Genomic DNA, 20,326 nt, shown 5'->3' with positions numbered 1-20,326 from the left:
TGAATAAAAATCATTCAAGGCACTTCTGATCCCTTTCTGGGACATCATTAGGGATCCATTTAATGCACGCAGCCCATGAATTTGTTGAGACTTTTTTTTAATATTATTCTCCAATTTAAAGAAATCTTTGTTTGGCATATCCAAGGTCAGATAACCCATCCTCATCCTTACCAAGGTGCCCATAGCTTGTTGTTTCACCATTTCAGTTAATAAAGCTCTCTTTTCCCACAACTCTTTGTCATAAGAGCCCTTTCCACCATTTGTCTTCTGTTCTAGAGCTACAATTGGAGTTCTTAACAAATCAATTGACAAAGAGTTTGTTCTCGAACTAAAAGAACTATACTGCTGACAGAAGGTTTTAATCTGGGACTTTGCAAGATCCCACCACACCTGCATGTTCAAATTTGGATGAGCAAATTTTCCCCCATACATCTTGAAAAGATTCTTTTAAAAATTATCATTTAACAGACTTGTATTAAATGACCAATAGGCACTTCCGCATGCTAGTTTCGGTATGTTAAAGGACATTATGACGAGGTCATGATCCGTGGAACCGGCAGGAACAATTTGAGACTTCAACACGACATTTGACATTACTTCATTTACATATATTCTGTCTAGTTTTGCTCTTGATACAGCTCCATCATGACATCTACACCATGTATAGCATTTCAATTGTGGATGCTGTACTCTCCACACGTCTTTAAGTTCATACTATTTGATGATGCTTCCTAGAATTTTGGTTGAGGCAGCATGGGGTTCATGACTATTTCTATCGAGTGAGGGACAGACAGTACAATTAAAATCTCCAGCAATACATATGAAAGCGGTTGACTCCAAGTCCTTAATAAAATCCTTTAGAATGGAATTGTTTTTTCCTTTCAATAGGATCACTTGGTGTGTAAACATCCGAGAGAGAGAGAGAGAGACAGAGACAGAGACAGAGACAGAGACAGAGACAGAGACAGAGACAGAGACAGAGACAGAGACAGAGACACAACACTTTAACTTTTATGTCCTTTTATTATAAAAGTATAAAACATTTTGCAAGGCAAATAATTTAAACAAAAGAAAAAATTCTTGAGGCACCATTTGCCTCAGGTTCATGAAAAGCATCAACAAATGAGTATCAAGTGTCATTTCTTAAGTGCAGGTGTTCAAGCTGGATCAGATAAACAATGAAAGTTCAAGGATCAATCATATTGTTACAACTTCACAAAGAAATGTGAACTTCATTCTCAATACATTTACGCAAGATACCACCATTGCACCATAAGTCTTCAAACACAGAAAGACTACCCATGTTTACATGATATGCATGTTCTAGTTTTATACGAGTAGACACCATGCCTTTGAAACAAAAAAGTGCATTTTCATTTTTTCCTATTCACCAATCTTGCTTTTCTGGTCTTATAAATTCCAAGCTTAGCAATTCCAAGTAAAAAATTCAAAAGCAAAACCACAGATTTGTTTCAGTGTTGAAAGCGAGCCTGTAAGTAAAGATTGGAAAAGAAAAAACAATTTTAAGTTTACAAAAAATATGACTCGGATATAGAAACAGAGATGACAATCTCTTGCATTCAATAAACGCATGATACAGATTTTCGATACTCTTACAAAAAGGGGCATGAATTAGACACATAGGGGTTAAACTTCTGCAGTAAAACCTGGGTGGCCAGGGCCTGATGGACCAGTCTCCAATTTAAGTCTCCCGTGCATTCGGATATCTATACAACACTTTCCAATTGGGAATAAGGAAAGCTTCTGCAGGCAAAGTCTCTTTCCAATGGTTTCTTAACGGTGCCGTATAGCCCGGTAAACACACTTATCGACAAATTCCATATATTGTTTTTTTCCCCTTGACGTGGAGCACATTGGTCAGACTCGTCACTGAAGAGAACATGCCATGGTGTTTTTGGGCAGCAATTGAAAGTTCAGGAAAGTTTAGGCGAAAATCCACTTCTTCACTTACTCCATTCCACCCAATATTTAAATGTAGAAAAGTCGGGGTTGCTATCCTCATGACCTTACCCACTACTCTCTTTGAATGTAATCCAATTTTTTTAGAAACCGAGTCAGCAGACAACTATCGCTTCAAGGAAGGCTCCATAAGATCTCGCACTTTACTTATTCCACTATATGTAAAGTATTCAATGAAGGATCGGCTGATAGATATTCCAGCCAATAATAAATTTTGGAATAGTGGCTCATGCACAAATTTCCTGGCATCATAGGAGATCTCCAGCCGCTGCACTCCAAGAGCTTGCCAAGCATTCAGAAGAGATTGATGAAACGCAGGGAGCCGAGCTCTATCAACCTGCTTCAGGTCCATGAGGAAGAGTTCCCGGTCATAGTCCATTCCACCTGTTTGCCGAAGCAAGGTATTGGTGAGGATGCCAGGACATGACTTCACCATATAGTAGACGTTTTATTGTCATTGGTCGAAAAGGCGTTATTCGACTGGAGATGTGCACCAAGTTTTGGCCACCAGAAATTTGTGACCTGCACAATACATCTGGCGTGAGCCAGTGGTGGCCTCCCCAGAAAAAGTCAATGAGACCCTTCTGAATGCTTGTGATCACAGCTTGAGGAGGCTGGAGTGTGATGACCTTGTGCCATTCGGTTGGAAGTATCAGGTTACTTATGATTATTACCCGCGCCTTAAGTGACAAGAACTGGAGCATTCCTTTCCACCCGATATTCATGTCCGTCTAATTTCAGGTTAAAAGACACACTTGGTGTCTTGATAGTTTATGCTTAATGTTATCTAGGGATCCATCCCAATTCTTTTGCATATCGCTTGTAGTTGCCAAATGGATTCCTAAGTATTTAAACCCATCCGTTTTCCATAACATTCCTCCTGGAAGAGTTGGGGGAAGTGCTGATGAGGAGGGTGTATCTGGGTATAGCCAAAGAGCTACACTTGTTCCAATTTACTCTTCCTGATGAGGCAAGTTCAAATTTGGCAAGACAACGGGAAAGCTCAATAACATCCTTTTAGTTTTTGGCTACAACACACAGGTCATCTGCATAAGCTGAAGTGACAATGTTAGGAATGTTTGATAAGGATAACCGAGATAAGTAAGTGCAAAGGAGAGCCAGTCGGGGTTCAACAGAAAGTGTGTACAACATTCCTAACAGTGGACAACCCTGACTGATACCACGCTGAAAATGGAAAGGATGACACAAACTATTATTTAATTTTAACAGGCATGATGCATTTCTGTACAAAAGTTTTATGCAAGATATGAATTTTTCCCAAAAACCTGCTCGAGTAAGAACTGCAAATAAGAATGAATGATCCACACTGTCAAAAGCTTTTTCCTGATCCAGGAGTAACAACCCAAAACCATGAGGCACGGTTTGACCGATGGCAATTAAGTCTCTAACCAAAAAAATACTGTCATAGATAGATCGTTCAGGTATGCAATTCGTTTGGTCACTTCCAATCAGGAGAGAGATGACATTTTAAGACGCATTGCAAACACTTTTGACAATCTTATAATCGGTGTTTAGCAATGACACAGGCCGCCAGTTCGTAATCTGCGGCAAATCCCCTTTCTTTGGGAGGAGACACAAAACCACTGTCCTGCAGCTCAGGGGCAATTCACCCTGATGTATGTAGGCTTTCAAGCAGGGTCTCCATTAGAGCAGGACCCAGAATATTCCAAAAAGCTTTGTAAAATTCAGCAGGAAGTCCGTCAAGTCTGGGCGCTTTGCCGTCCTCAAGTTGTTTTGATGCCGCAGTGAGCTCCTCAAGAGAAATGTCACATTCGATTTGCTGTTGCTGTTCTTGAGAAAGAGATGGGAGAAGCTCAATCATCTCATTTATAATCATTTTATCCACAGTTCTCGGTGTAAACAGATTTGAGTAGAAATCTTGCATTGTGTTTAATGTCACTCTGGCACGTCAGAACACAGTCAGAAGAGTGTAAACTGAATCTGCCAAGAGGTCTTGACGGCCTTCTCTCGGTTGAAGAATTCCTTATTTGGAGTCTCCAATTGAATTCTGCTCATCTGAAGGTGAACCATTGCTCCAGCCACACGCTCCTTGACTTGTTTAGCCAGTAGGGTCTTTTTTCCATCAACTGCTGATAGTGATTACTTCCACTGGATGTGCCAGCTTCTTCTTCATATTTAAGTACATCTGCTTTGAGAGCACTTATCAACCCAGATGCATTACTGGTGGCATGTGAGCAATATTATTGACAGAAATTCTGAATTTTGGATTTTGTACAGTGCCACCGGCACTATTTTGTACAAGATATCCGGCAACTGTTTATTGATTATGATAGTAAAAAAATGTTATCTTGTATCTAACTGGACAGATTTTTGAATTTCCGTCCCGTTTGGCTGCAACGTAACCTGGAAGATGGTCAAAAACACCTCCCGGTACAAAGAAAACCTTTTACTTCCGATCTTAATGAAATTTGGTATGTGGGTAGAGGTCGATGAGTGATACCCAACGACATATTTTTTCCCGGATTCGAGGTCAGGGTCAAGGTCACGAGGTCACGAAAGTTGTGAAAGTCGCCATTTTCAAAACCTATCCAGTCTGTCATTTTAGGAGATATCTGGCAACGGTTCATCGATTATGATAGTAAAAACATTATAGAGATGACCGTCACCCCCACACAGGGGTAATTTTTTTTCAATATGTTTCTTATGAGGATACTGCTGAAAGAGATTTTTAATCAGATAAATATTCGGAACTATCTAAACTGTTAACTACAGTTTGGCTGCAGTTAATGTTTCTGACGTCATAGTTAATAAAATGCCATCCCACTATAGACCTTTCGCAAGTCTTCCCATCACATACTATTCTAAGGGTATAGTGCATCATGGGAACACTTGCAAAAGGTTTACTGTCACCTAAAGTTGTCAGCATTGACGTAATTTACGTAAGTGTACCTCTATAACTGTATCTGAATTCATGCATGTAATGATAAAAAAAGAATGTTTGAGCTCGGTTTACAACATCTTACTACATAAAAACTCATAATTATGTGGTTTATGTGATGGCTATCTGATGGGAAAAATACCACCACCTGTGAGAAAAATCCAAATGACGTCATAATGTATATGATAAAGGTTAAAATATAAGTCATGCTTCAAAAGTACCTTTTGTACTTTTAGTGCCTGGGAATGGGCACCAACCCTTATTAGTTACAATTTGCATGAAACTGACCAATTTAGTTCTGCTAAGGATATCAGTTACATTCCATACTCAGCGAGTGCAACTTCCCCTGCACTCACAGAGTGCTGTGCACTCCAAGCCTGTACTACTGCATGTGCGTCTCCTTGAGCATAGTGGTTCAGCCTTACAGCCACACTTGATGAGCTGTCTGCAGCATTTTGCGGCCTCTGGTATTGTTGTCCACAGTGGTTTCCATGTGTTGTCATTATTAGTCCAACCGAAAGCATCAGGACTAAGGACATTCTGTTCAGTTTTCAGGCTCATCAACCAGATGCTAGCTTGGTGTATACTCCGGTTTGTGTGCTGGATCAGAGCAGCCTGAGATGGTGGGAGATTCTGCATCATTTGTACTTTGCGGGTGGGAAGAGCTTCTTCCTCAGGACATTGACGCTTTCAGACGAGGTTGTGCTGTCATACAAAATGCAGGTTAATTGTTCTATGACTTTGAAGAGAGGCGATTCAACCGACATTGGTGTGAAAGGATACTGCATAGGGAAGTGGAAGGCTTCAGTAGCTGTAGGAAATGCCCTCCAGGCCTCCCAAGATGACTTTTTTGCCCTTCCATTGAAATGTGATGTAGTATCTGACCCAGTGAAGGCATGGAAGAATGGAAGTGCTCTAGATTTCCCTTCACCGAGTTCACCACAGAGGGAGTTGATGTGATAGAACCTGAAGTGTTTTCCTTTTCCAAATGCTACCCACAGCTGAACATCAGGATGTTTCTCTAGAAGGTCAAAGAATATGCCAGCCAGAATGACCACAACATCTGTATCCACTGTGCTGACCATAACAGTCTTTGCACCCTTTTGTAAAGCATCTGCGATATGAAGGCACATTCTGGAGTCGGCCTCTTCATGATCGGTTGCTGGCATAGGTTCACTGCTGCCTTTGGACACAACTGATTGTCCAGAGGTGATGTACACTTCCTTGTCAACTGAATACTCATAGGCGGTAACTTCCTCTGTCAGCAAAGCAAACAGCTCTTCCTTGTTCTTGGACTCCTGTAGGAATGTAGCAAAGTTTCCAGGCATCTTTGTCTGTGGGGCGACTTTCTTTCTCACGCCCTTCCCTCTCTTCTCGCGAGTAGTATCCTTCAGGCTGCCCTCCCTGTAGGTGTCCCATACAATGTCCATCCGCTTGCAGCTTCGAAGCTGGTGATTGGTCCAGCGTGTGAAGTTTCCAGCACTGTAGTCATCAAATGTTGTAGCGTCACCTCTCGGAAGAGCGTGCACTACCGCTGGGACATCAAACACTTTAACATCAAACTGTGTAGGAGCTTCCGGCTGCTTGCTGGGCTTCAGGAGACCCAGTAACTGCGATTTAGAGCTTGGCAGTCGGAGTTTACCATGCTGACTCAAGGATGGGGGCTCGGGATGATTCTCATGAGAGAAGAACTCATCCATATCGGCATCACGAACCTGGCTAGAGATGAACAGCTTGCTGAAGAGACTGGAGTCGCTCTTGATGTCCTCCATTTGCTGTTTCGTCTTTGATTTAGATTTAGCATGAAGTTGTTTGAAAAGAAGCAGTCAATTCCGTTTGATTGGCTTATGGATTGACACAGTCCTCTCCACAAGGACGTCCTTAACATAGGCTTTGTACTGTTCCTTCCCTAGGGCTTCCATTGTATGCAGGGTATTGGCCGCAGCTTCATCAAGACAATTGTGACTGTTGATTGTCATGAGTTCTTGTGAATCTCCCAAAAAAGGGTTACCCATCGATGTAATTGTTGCACAGAGCTTATTGACTTTCGTCTTGACCAATTCTTGAGTTGAAGCCCCCTGTTCATGGTTTTGGGTGTCAGTAGTCTCGTGAGTGGTGTACTGGTCTTCAAACTCTGAGAGTAGTCTGGCCTGTTCAGGACCTGACACCATCTATCTCTTGAACGCTGCAGGGTTCTCTGTCAATCCAATTGCTCCACCAGTGTCCTTCACTCGTCCATTGTTTTGCTCATGTACTTGATCCAGCGGCATAGTAGAGAATTTTCTTTGTGTCTTGGGGAAGACCCAGAACTTCTGTAGGTCATCTCTGATACCGTCGGGTAGGGATTTCATGTCCCTGATATGCACAGGAATCCAGCGAGTGTAATTTGGGTGGTCCAAGGCAAAGAACCAGGGGGTCAATGTCTCAAGTACAGCAATGAAGAGTGAGAAGTTTCTCTCACGATGAGAACGAACAAAGATGAGGACCAGGATTTCTAATCGCAGAATTATGTCCCAGTACTCAAAGGTGGGATTCTTTGCACACATTTCTTTCTTCCAGTCATTGAAGGCTGCTTCATCATGAGGGCCTAGCTTCTCTAGGCATGCATCTTGCTGCAGTTTGGCAACGGAAAGTGCGCTGATCTGATGGGCATGCCTCGCCCTTGTCAAGTGAGTTACATGAAGGAAGGAGTCTGCAGTTCCTGCAGAAGCAACACCTGCATCACTCAGAGCTGTAGTCCAACCACTTCCTTCTAGCAGGTGACCAACCATCATCCACAAAGCCATTTCTATGTGGAGGCCTCCAAACATGACAACAAAAGACGCTTCACCAAATGTCTTTGGCCACGTCCATTGCACATACATAGCCAGGGCAGAGTGGTGGATCGAGTGCAATGATGGGTATCTGTCCTGGATTGCATTTTTCTGTTTCACGCTGTATAATCGTCATTCCATGTCTAACCATTGAAATGGTTGCAGCTTTCTCCAGAAAGAGTGGTAAGAGGGCACTAATGCCTATCGGGTCTGTAGGCTCTGGTTGATGCGATGCATGGTATGCAGCCCATGAGATGTATTCGTCTGTACATATTGTATCTTTGGAGAGGATCTGAATACTCTGCTGGACTCATTGCGCTTCTTCTTTCTTGGCCTCTTCAAGATGGCTGTTGATGTCAGTGGTATCAATGTCAGAAATACCAGCCTCCGAGACAACTTCACCATCAATATTGCAAGCCACGTCTGGTACAATGCGGTAGTTGTCTGGTAGAGAAGCTGTTCCGGTATGTTCAGGAGGGGGAACAGTGATAGCCGGTTTGCTGGTACCAGGGTTGGTGACAGTCAGGAACTGAAAGAGGCTAATACTTGTCCCATAGAAAGATCCTTGGGCTGTTGTGGAAGACGAGTTGTGTTCGATGTTCTCGAGAGCCCCTACTGTGAAGATACCATCATGAATCTGTGGAGGACACACTGAATCATCATCTTCAAAGCGTTGGCACATAGCTGTGGTAAGCCAGTCTTCTACCTCTAAGGTACGTTCATAACTGACACTCATGCCCATCTCATACAGCTGTGTCAACATTTTCTTACTGCGTGTAAGTGTGTGTACTTTTGAGAGAAGTGGGAACTGAACTTTCTTGGCAGTCAGTGGGAAATGTGCCAGAGAATTTAAAGAATTCACCATTAGATATCTCTTTCTGTACTGTTTTCACTACACTGGCCATGGAGAGAGCTTCTTCATCAAAGTCACGTGATGCCATTGCTGCCTTCAAAATTTGCTGAAGCCCCTCATTAAATACAAGGAGAGTTTCCTGCCCGTCTGACTGTTCTAGGCAGTCAGCTGAAAAGTGTGCAAGAAGCTGATTCTTGAGCCTTGACCTATTGATTGTTTTTCTGACACCTAGAATGTCAATTCGCTGTTCAAACAATGTATGGATTTTGGAAAGTTTGAATATGTGAGTTCCTTCCGTCTTCAATTCTGCTTTCTATATAAGAAACCAGCTCTGCAAACACTCGAACCTGCATCATTTTCTGATCAATAGTGGATGTGGTATTGTCTTTCTGCTTTTCTCTTTCCATACTTCTATAGCGATTCTTGAAGGCTGTTAGACATTTATTGTGATACTTCGCTTCAATAGCTACTAAATCACCTCCTGCAATTATTGCTAGCAAGTCTTTGTCTTTCAATGCTGTAGCCATATCTCTGAGTGTCATATCCAGTCCTAAAGTAGAACAGTTATGCAGCTTGCCTTGAGTTTTTCTACAGAAGATGCAGTCTTTCATAGTTGAAGATGACTCATGTGTTTGGCATTTAGACTTTCTTTCATCCTGTTCAGTACTTTTTCGCTTATGTCTATCTCTTGCTCTTTCAAGCTTAGAGCTAGCAAACTTCAGTTTACATGCTTTATGCCATTTTGCACGATTTTCAAGAAGTTCAGCAGTAGTGTCACATCCGCTGTAGGCTAACTCAACTGGAAGTGCTTGTAGTTCACGAAATCCCTCCACATTCTGCAGGAAATCATCATATGAAGCTCGTCCTTCTCCATCTGACCTTTCAGCAGGACACTTTAAATCACCATCTTTCAAACCACATATTATGCACTTTTCCCAATCCATTCTGCTTGGGATCTATATTCGTCTTCCTGAAAAGAAACCAAGACAAGCACATATATTATGTTTAAGCAATCACAGACAGAGTGGTAAAAATAAAAAAAGCCAGGGTGAGGCAAACTTGTTATTTGCTCCTCAATTATAAACCTGCGATCGGATATACTCGGGGCAAATTTGGCCTCATGGCAAAAAACATTGACCTTTTGGGGAAAATTTGACCATTTTGGAGGGAAAAGTGACATTTTTGGGGGGCGTGGGAACGTAGCAAGAATAAAAACATGCTTGACTGGTTCCAATCCCACATTTAACAACTGCTGCACTACTGCGGCAAGGTGAAAACCTTTCAGATTAACAAAAACCTATGTTATATGTGGTATTTATACAGTATTACACCATGTGACTGACCTCGGCCTGACCTTGACCTAGACACCCCAGACCGAGCACCCCCTCTAGAATGTTTCTATGGGACCTGTATAGTAAGTGTGCAAAATTTGGCACTTTAATCCAGCGTGTCATGATCTTGCCCAAAACTGGCAATACGCCACCAGACTATTTCTCAAACATCTGCAACACCTCGAGGCGACGCACACAGCTGCGGCCTCCATTTATGTTGAGGGATGCTACCTTCATTTACTTTTCTTAATTACCACAACAATTAGTACTCTTGGAGTTCTTTTCCGGCCTTCATGGCACACTTCCTCAACTGCTGGAATTGAGGTTCTGAGATTCTGACTTGCTGAGGTTCATGAATGATATTTCTCACAGTTTTTAGAAAGGCATGGAGATTCGGGAAAAAAATCCCGAATTCTAACATGCCTTTTCCTGAAGGTTTCATTTAAGAATTTAAGAATTTCTCTTCTGTAACTATAGTGTCTCCATCATCATCCTCTTGGGCACAACACCTACTAACTGACAGGGTAGAAGAGAGGTATCATCGAAGTCAACCTCGACATCTCTGTCATTCTCTTCTTGATCCATACTTATTTCTATGGCACAAATCTGGATAGAATTTGAACCATCGATCTTGTTTTCATTCCCTCTTAGCTGCCCACTATCACATGCACCGTCCTTCTTACCATCCCTTCCATTTTGTTCCACTAGGGTAGAATTACAGGTTTCCTCTGAGGGGCTTTAGGGCGTATCTAGTCCGGTCAGTTAGGGTAAAAATATTTACTGACTGGACAAAAGTGTCAAACTTCCAATGAAGACTCTATGTATCCTAATAAAGATTTTTCACTGAAGAGACAATCGAGATCGACTTTTAATTGTTAGCAAGAGGGCGTCAAAGATAATTAAATTGTGATGGGCTTGGCCACTACATTGTAAAGGAACAAAACCGGAAATATGACGAAACCGCCCTGTTTGTGCTCCATTTCTCCCAGAGGAACAGAAGAGGAATGGACAAATGGCGGCTGTAAGTAGTGTTTCAATTCTTCTCAATCATGAAATTGCATGTTTTTGAGGTTATTCGACCTACTGAAGAATGCAGGCGCCAGAAATATGCGAATCTAAGAAGGGTATATGTGAAATTAATGACATTTCTGCAAGAATTTGGTTATTAATCAACAACAATGACGTCTAGACAGCGAAGAGCTGAAGCTGGGTGTAGTGAGTAGCGTGTAGGTAGGCCTTAAAGAAATTCTGTCCATCCAAGCAGTCTGGCGGTTTTGGCTGGTTATTTCTGTGTGTGTTCTGTCGTGGTGGTTATGGTTAGTGTGGAGTATGGGTCCTCTCGATTGTGTTACAGTAATAGGTACAGTCAAACCCTCTAATTCGACATTGCTCGGGTCAGGCCAAATGTTGTTGAATTAGGGGGGTGTCAAATTAGAGCGGTTCACATGAAGCCAAAAAACTTTAGTTTCCTTCAGGCATTATATATATATATATATATATATATATATATATATATATATATATATATATATATATATATATATGTCGAATTAGAGGGGGTGTTGAATGGATGTTGAATAATAGGGGTTTAGATGTTGAATTTGAGGGGTGTCGAATTAGAGGGGTTTCAATGTAATAGGTAGTCAGCCGAGCATGAATGTTTGTGTGATGGAGGGTGTAACCTTAAACATGCCATGTGTTAATAAATTACACTGACTTTTTTATGAGCATAACAAGATCGTGAAAGGATGTGGCGGTACGATGGGGCTGCTCCAAAACCCAGTCCTGCTGAGGCAATGGCTTCTGTCAGGACCCGAACAGTCGCGGATACTGATGTATTTTGAAGATGACCTCGGTATCAGTGGAGAAACATCATGTGATAATCATGATTCAGGATACTCCAGCCAAAAGACGTTCCATGGTCAAGTTCGTCGCTTGTACGATACTATTGTTTAAATGGGAAATCCTTTAGTGGACCATTTCCCGGAGCTCGTCAATCTCAATCGACAATGTGCTTCACGTTCGACAGTAGAATGTATCTGTACACTAGAAGACACTGGTAAATCCCAGTTTGCCGAGTTCAGTCGCACGGTCCTTGATGACAGGACAGAGACAATTCACAAACCGATAAAACAGAATATTCTGCATTTGTTCAACTGCGGTAAGAAAACGGTGGCGAAAACGATGCTGAAGCTGATCGAGCCCCGAGAAGACGTTGCCTTATTCAGACAATTATATGAGTCGCTACAAAACCGATCAGGAGACATGCAGGAGTTCTTCTCCCATGAAATGACTGATTATCCACCCTCACTTTCGGACCATGGTTCGATATACTTCACCAAGAAGTCGACTTGCTCGCTTGTATGCCAGAAGCCGATGATGATTCCATGGAGACACCGAGAGCGTTCGACTGTAAAATCGTGGATGGAGCTGTGATAATCCATGCCCTTCCACGAATGTCGGCTAAAACGTTTGAAGAGTACTCCACAAAGGTGTTTGTTCCATACACACTGCAACAACTTGAAACATCTGCCAGACTGGACATTGTGTGGGACACATACATTCCCGATAGCTTGAAAGTGACAACGAGACAACGGCGAGGAACTGGCAATAGAATAAAAGTGGGACACCAGACCAAACTTCCCATCAAATGGGAGGAATTCCTCAAAGTGGACGAAAACAAACAGGAGCTATTTGACTATTTGAACGCAACAGTCACCTGCATTACTCTACCACCGGGAAAAGAGCTAATTATGTCAGGTACGATATAATATTATCGTTGGCACGACCTACCGCTGTTGAACTTAGAATTCCTTTCTCTATTCTATATCATTTGTTTACGTTCCAGAACAAAAAAAGTGGTGAGACTCGAGATATTTACACCTGCGATCACGAGGAGGCTGACACAAGAGTTGTCATCCACGTCAAAGATGCGCTCGACCACGGCCATAAAATCATCCAGATCAGAAGTGTTGATACCGACATTCTGGTAATCCTCATGGGAATGTATGGTCGGCTTGTTCATCAGCATCCAGATACAGTATGGTATCATGGGTTGCTTTCGGACTTGGTCGCAACTTTTCGTGTAACTGTTGGATCCATCTGCCACAAAATCAGTGATAAAGCGAAATCTTTGCTGATATTTCACGCACTGACAGGGTGTGATACAACGTCCGGTTTCCACTGGTCCAGTAAAACAAAGGCTTGGAAAACGTGGGATCATTATCCGCATGTAAACTCCGCCTTCGCATACATCACGGAGCATCCGTTCTGCACGGTCGAGGTAACAGATGATCACTTCGCCACACTTGAAGCCTTTGTCGTGCAAATGTATCAGAAGTGTGACATCTCAAAGGTGAACGATGCTAGAATTGCCATGTTCAGGAAGAAACCAAGGCCATTAATAGATTACCACCGACACAGGTGAGAGAGATTGGTCACTTGATCAACATACCTTGCGGAATTTTCATTTTCACATGACCCAAATTCATTTTCTACTGCTAAAGTACTGCTGGCATTTTTCAGAATTCGCTACTGCATCACGTGAGACGCGCCATATATCAAGCCAGCACATGGCTCACCAGTGATGTTCCGAAACGAACAGCCGTATTGCCCTCAGAGTTTGGATGGGTCAGACAAGAGGAATCCTGGCACCCGGTCTGGATGACGATACCAAAGGTTTCACGTGCGTGCCAGAAGTTCATAAGGTGCTCCTGCAATAAGCCCTGCAAAAACTGCAAATGCGTGAAGGCCAGTCTTCATTGCACAAGTCTCTGCAAATGCATCTGTGTTGTGTAAAGGTAGGGGATTGTTTTCTACGTACGATCTCGCATCTGAACCCATTAACCCTGAAGTTACTTGTGGTAGAACAGAATAATTTGCATGTTATTTTTAACAGCAGTTATCTAATCTACCAGGTACAATGACGCAATCTTGTCAATTATTGGCTCCAATAACCGATGAAAGGGGGCTTTTATAATACAGTAGGAAAATATGAAAATTTCGCACTTCCTGCATAAATTATGCAAATAATTTGCATATGTAAATGTCATCAATAATTGGTAGAATTACAAAGCCCCCTTCCTTCAACTCTTCTATACAGCAGGAAGCTGTCAAACTAATTTTAGACCTTTTAAAATTGAACTTAAGATGTTACCTTGGTTTTCAAGGAAAAGCTACCTTTGACCTTTGACCTTTGACCTTGACCTTTAAGGTCACGATCTTGATTGTCTCTTCAGTGAAAATTATTTGTCTTGTCATATGCTACCTCCATGCCAAATTTCGTGCTTTTGTCCAGCAGGTAAATATCGGACCAAAATTTGTCCTTAAATGACCGGACTAATCGGCCTTGTCATCACAACCACACACCTCCACACACCTCAGTGACAAATTCCTTCTCATCATTGCAGAGACCATAAATATCAGAATCCCCACTTGTAGCCTCCTGAGAGGCACGAGTATTCTCAATGTCTCCATCACACTCGTACAATTCAGGCAATTTAGCAAGTGGTGAAAATGAATTAGTCAGAGTTATAATCGGTTCCTGTTCAATTTCCAGTCCCAAAGAGGGATTCTCCATGTGAGATGCATCTTGCAAGCTCGGCACATTTCACACGAGTATCCTACTTTGTGTTGTCTTTGTCTCATTGACGACTGGACATGAATGTTTTTGCCCTTTTTTACGACACACTGTCAAGAAAATTCCATTTTAATACGGGCAAAAACGATTCCTTTCAACAAAACCAGAAGGTTATCAGCTAACCCTGAAATATTTTCAATTTTAGTTTTCCTAGTGCGATATATCGACTTCTTTGCTGTGGCAATGAGAAAATTGGCCAAAATCACTTCCAGTGGATGTGTTTTGGACTCGAAGCCAAAAATAAAAACTTTTAAAGTTAAGTTCAAAGAAAGCTTGGAGCACAATTGAGAAAGCAAACCAAACAAAGGGATCAAACGTGCACATTCAACATAAGCATGTGACAAGGTCTCGAGAGTTCCACAGAAGGGACATTGGTCAGGTATTTCAGGAGAAAAAACATGCAGGAGTTTGTTGGTTGGTAAATACCCAATGTGCCAACGTCCAAGATAGGTCAGCAGTTTTCTTTGGGATGAGAACATGGTAAAAGGCTTTCCGGTTAGGTTGGAAGGGGTATTCTGGAGGCAAGTAGTTGTGCCACTTTCTTGACTGCCAAGTTTCTAAAGCAGATCGAATTGCTTTCACACATGCTTGGTATATATGACGTTTTTTCAGACCTACTTGTGGTGTGATTCCAAAATGTATTTTTGGGAGATATTTTATAACTGAACCGGAAATCATGACAATGGGGGTGATTTCTAGATTTGGGAAGAGAGGATTTGATTCGCGAACAGTTGAGCCATCACCAGTGCGAGGAGATCTCTCCCAGCCTTAACTCTCTGGTACACCTGAAGTACTCCACATAATAAAAGAGATATTATGCGGTTGGACTGTATGCCAACCTTGGTTGCTAGTGCTGCAGTACTCAACCATTTCGTGTTGTCAATCATTAGATCAGAAACGCAGTGGGCACCGTTCTGAATAAAATGATCGATTAAAGAATGCTCAGTTCTTATTCTTTTAAAAAGAGAATTGTGAAACAGAGGTTCGTTCAAAAACATATCTTTGGTGTAGGAAAGATAATCACGGTCGACGTTAAAACACGCCAAGCATTTTAAATGCTATTACAAGTCTGAAGACAACGATGGTTCACGAGCGGTATTTGACGATGAAGATTGTTTCAGAAGTCAAGGATGAGACAATGTGATAATGTTTGACCAAGTTATAAAAATGTGGACATTAAAATAAGGAAACGGGATACGTGCTATCGCTTAATGGAGTTCGTTCGTCGAAGAAGGTCGAAAACCCGGTTTGAGTCCCACAACTTTGAAAATTTGACCTTTGTGAACTTTAAAGGTCAAAGGTCAAGGATTATGACCTTTGGTGCAAAACTTCCTCTGGAGCATTCCAGGAACAATATAACGTCATATAGGCTATATGGCATTTCACACTCCTCGGATTATCCATACTTTGATGAAATCAGTGTAAAAATAAACTTGAAGGGGGCGCCACGGGCAAGGTGTTCGAGATAGAGAAAAATGGTTTCAAGACTTTAGGTGAGGAATGACCTCAAGATTATGCATAAAAGATATTGTCATCCTAGCTCTCAAAGTTTGGGCGGTCGTCTGATTTTTATGTCAAAATTCGAAATTTTCTAAGTTTGTGACCTTGTGACCTTGACCTTGGGACGAAAATGAAAAATAGAGCTCCGTGGGGCTATGCAGGTGTCATTGGGCGAACCAAATACCAAAACCCCTGCCAGATTTGGCAAACCCCTCGGAGAAGATGGATTTTTATGTCAAAATCACAATTTTCTAAGTTTGTGAATTTGTGGCCTTGACCTTGGGACACAAATGAAAAATCGAGCTCTGTGGGGCTATGCAGGTGCCATTGGGCTAACCAAATACCGAAACCTCTGCCAGATTCGACAAACCCCTTGGAGAAGATTTTTTTTACGTCAAAATTTGCAATTTTCTAAGTTTGTGAATTTGTGGCCTTGACCTTGGGATGAAAATGAAAAATCGAGCTCCGTGGGGCTTTGCAGGTGCCATTGGGCTAACCAAATACCGAAACCCCTGTCAGATTCGACAAACCCCCGAGGAGAAGATGCAAATTGAAATCGGCTACCCCCGAAAAACACATGTTTTTCGGGCGTGGTTCCGCCCATAATGGGCGCACCACGCCCATTTTCAGGAAAACACAACTAGATCATGATATAAACCTCCCACCAAAATTTTATCATGGTCGGATCAAAACCCACGGAGCTATGCTCAAGACAGACAGACAGACAGACACACAACAATAACTAATATAATGGTCACTTATTTTTTTCGTGAAAATATTTTTTCACTTTTTTCGTGAACCAATAAAAAGGTGGAAGCAAGGACAAATCAATACATTTCACATTCATTAAAACTAATCCTGATTAAAAGTCAAGCATACCAGCTTGACGAAGGATAAGAAGGGCGGTGGACCTCCAGACTAAGTCTGGCGGACTGTAGAGAAGCCGCCAGATTGAGGCAACGCCGAAGGCCATTACCCTGCACGCAATGTCCACAAGACCCTGTCCACCTTCCTCCAAGGGAAGATTCAGGATCTGTGGACGAAGCCAGTGTTTTCCACTCCAGAAAAAGTTTATCAAGGTTTTCTGTATGTTCAACAGAAAATGTTCAGGAGGCGGTGTGGCTTTGATCCTGTGCCACAATAGTGATGCTGCTAAGTTGTTGATGACCAGGACTCAGCCTCGATAAGAGAGCAGAGCGAGTAAGCCTTTCCATTTCAGCAGTTATTGTTCGAGAGCTTCAGCGAGACCCTCCCAATTCTTTCCTTGTGTTGCTGTGTCACCGATGAAAACACCAAGGTACTTCATTCCGTTGTAAGACCAGGTGAGGCGTTGCAGAAGAACAGGCATGGGCAGCTAGCATGGGCCTATCCTCAGTGCCTTGCACTTGTGCCAGTTTATTGCAGCTGAAGAAGATAAACCATAATAGTTCAAGCAGTCCACCAGTTTCTTAATCTCCTTGCGAGTGCATACAATGGCACATAGATCGTCAGCATAGGCAGAAACTTTCACAGGTTTTATCTGAAGGTTTGTGTATCCAGTTAAGAAGCTGCGCACTTTGATTGGGAGAGGCTCAGTAGTTAGAGAGTACAAAATACCAGATAAAGGACATCCTTGACGGATACCCCTTCCAATCTTTACAAGTGAAGTCAGTTCATAGTTTACTCTGAGTACTGAGGAAATGCCATTATAAAAAGTTTTATAAGGCAGGTAAACCTGGGACCAAGTCCAAAACACTCGAGAACCTTGAAAAGATATGCATGACTAACACGGTCAAAAGCTTTCTCTTGGTCGAGCACAATCAAATCAAGATTATCATTTTGAGCTTTGCACACATCCCAAAGATCCCTTATAAGAAATATGTTATCATGTATCTGTCGGTTCGGGATACAATAGGACTGATCACTTTGAATCAAAGACTCTAGAAGGGGTGGGGGGGGGGGGGAGATGCGTCGAGCTAAAGCTTTAGAAAATATTTTATAGTCGGAAGTTAAAAGAGAGTTTGGGTGCCAGTTGCCAATAAGTTGAGGGTCCCCCTTTTTAGGCAATATACTAATTACTGCTCCACGACAGCTTATTGGCAATTCCCCACATTGTAAAGAGCTAGTAAAGACGTCCAGAAGCTCTGGACTTAATAAAGACCAAAAGGATTTGTAAAACTCGACTGGGAGTCCATCTCGTCCAGGAGATTTTCCAGTCGGCAGAGAAGCAAGCGAGAGTGTAAGTTCTTCCAAGGAAGGTAAGGAATCAAGCTGATCCCTATGAGCAGCATTTAACATGGGTAGATCAGACGTGAAATATCGTATCGCATCATTGTCAACATCGTTTGCCATTATCACATCTGAGAAGTAGTTATAGATCTCCCTCTTTATACTATCTTGTGATGTCACAATGTCCCCAGTTGAGAGCTTTAGGGTTTCAATTTGCCTTTTGATGGGTGGTCTTTTTATTAAAATGAAAGAAAAATTTAGTTGGTTATTCCAAATTATAAATCTGATCCATCCGTAATCAGATCATTGCACCTTTCACTTGGTAGTCGACAAGATCATTTAAAAGGGCCTTTTTTTTCCAGTAGCAGATGGTTATTTGTTGTACTGGGGTTGTTTGCAACATCAGATTGTAATTTCATTATTTCTTTTCTCGTACAATCCTCTCCTTCTTTACACTAAAAGATGAGAAGGGATTGAACTGTTGGCAAAATATAGCAATCTGTGCCTTTGCGTAGTCCCACCATAATCTCTGGCGACTTAAACTGTTCTTTCGTTCGATGATGCTATTCCAAAACACTCTAAAGGCTTCACAAAAAGTAGCATTCTCAAGTAACATGACGTTAAACTTCCAATATGGACTGCCATGTTGCTGCAGAGCAAGCTTAAAGGAGAATGTTATAACCAGATGATCAGAGAAAAGAGAAGGCAGGATATCAGATTTTAATATCGTATCAAGCATTGACATAAATTCTGTCTAACTGAGCTCGAGTGTGCATCTGGGACACACATCTTAACCAAGTGAACTGACGTTGTCTGGGGTGTTGGATACGCCACACATACACTCCCACCTGTTTTTATAATTTTTTCCAAAGTTTTGGCAGATTTTAGATGTGGCTCCACACTGTTTCTGTCTAAAGCAGGGTCAAGGGTACAGTTGAAGTCACCACTCATTATAAAGCAACAGTTCAAGTCAATTGTGCTTAGAAAGCTCTCTAGTTTAAGGAAGAAGTTATACTTTTCAGCATTCTCATTGGGGGCATAGATGTTTACAAAAATAAATATTTGATTGTTGGCAATGAACTGAAGACAAGCCAGACGTCCAGGAATTATTTCATTATAATGAACTTGTGAGAGCGTTAATGAAGGAGAGACAAAGAAAGCAATCCCGGCAGTGAAGGAATTTATATCACTGAAGAACCACTGACCCTTCATTAGCCTTCTCCATTGGGCTTGGGCAGTCAGATCTCCATGCCTTTCTTGCAATAACAAGACGTCCAGGTGCAAACGCCGTGTCAGATCTTTTACCTGAACTTTGCGTTCTAAACTAGAACCACCATTAATGTTTAGACTTCCGAAATTAACATTCATGTGCTTAGAAAGGTAAAGAAGAAAAATAAATAAATAAGAGAAACACACCATAAGGACCTCACTTATGAAGCTCCTGTCGAGCTTTCTGGATCATTTTTTTAACCTGTGCTTCTGAGCCTCAGTGAAGTTTGGGGTGACAGGGTTACGCACAATTTCTTTCAATTTAATAAATAACACCGGAAGATCAGGGAAATCATCTTTCAGTTCAATATTCCTCTTACGATAAGAATCCCTCAATATGTCCCGAAGTTCGTCATCCGAAGGTCTGTTTTCAGCCTTTAGAATCTGAGAGGACTCATCTTGACTGTCACCATCAGATTCCTCACATGGGGAATCAATTGGTGTTTCAGTTTCATTGTGAGCATCACATGGTTGCTCAGTTTCAATGAAAGAATCTTCTTTGGCAGCCTTATATATCAGAGTTACGTCTGGGGATTCTTCTGAATGTAAGAGAGGGGACTCCAAGCCTGTCTGTGACACGGCCACGGTGCTCGGGTCGTGAGTGTCACTCTGCATTGGAGGATTTAAACTATCCTCCATTGTTTCCTCAGTGTCCTTATTTGCCTCATTCAATGCTTTGTTAGAGAGAGACTGCAAAAGTTTCTCTTCCTCCTGTAACTGTTGGATATGGGAGCAGTCTACATAAGGAACGTCCTTGTACGAGAGGACGCTCTCTGTGGGGTTAGAAACACTGATTGGGATTGGCAAGTTCGA

At 42.0% G+C, this 20,326-nt stretch overlaps 1 protein-coding gene and 3 pseudogenes across 1 annotated transcript; 1 reads left to right on the top strand and 3 right to left on the bottom strand.

Annotated features, from left to right (window-relative positions):
- LOC147028475 (uncharacterized) lies at positions 1-6,672 on the bottom strand. The gene has a single exon (XM_085878893.1). It carries the CDS (start codon positions 6,670-6,672, stop codon positions 5,539-5,541), a length of 1,134 nt encoding a protein of 377 aa, XP_085735019.1. The 3' UTR covers positions 1-5,538.
- Positions 6,673-6,726: 54 nt separating this feature from the next.
- On the bottom strand, positions 6,727-8,476 carry LOC147028474 (uncharacterized; annotated as a pseudogene).
- LOC147028473 (uncharacterized) lies at positions 8,448-9,360 on the bottom strand (annotated as a pseudogene).
- Positions 9,361-11,553: 2,193 nt separating this feature from the next.
- LOC147028472 (uncharacterized) lies at positions 11,554-13,701 on the top strand (annotated as a pseudogene).
- The last annotated feature ends 6,625 nt before the right edge of the window (positions 13,702-20,326 follow it).

This window comes from Eptatretus burgeri, chromosome 4, assembly GCF_056783735.1.
Source record: "Eptatretus burgeri isolate ZD-2024b chromosome 4, Ebu_testis_v1, whole genome shotgun sequence".
Lineage (NCBI taxonomy): Eukaryota > Metazoa > Chordata > Myxini > Myxiniformes > Myxinidae > Eptatretus > Eptatretus burgeri.
Note: the sequence above shows the minus strand (reverse complement) of the source record. Positions and strands in the feature narration are given on the sequence as shown.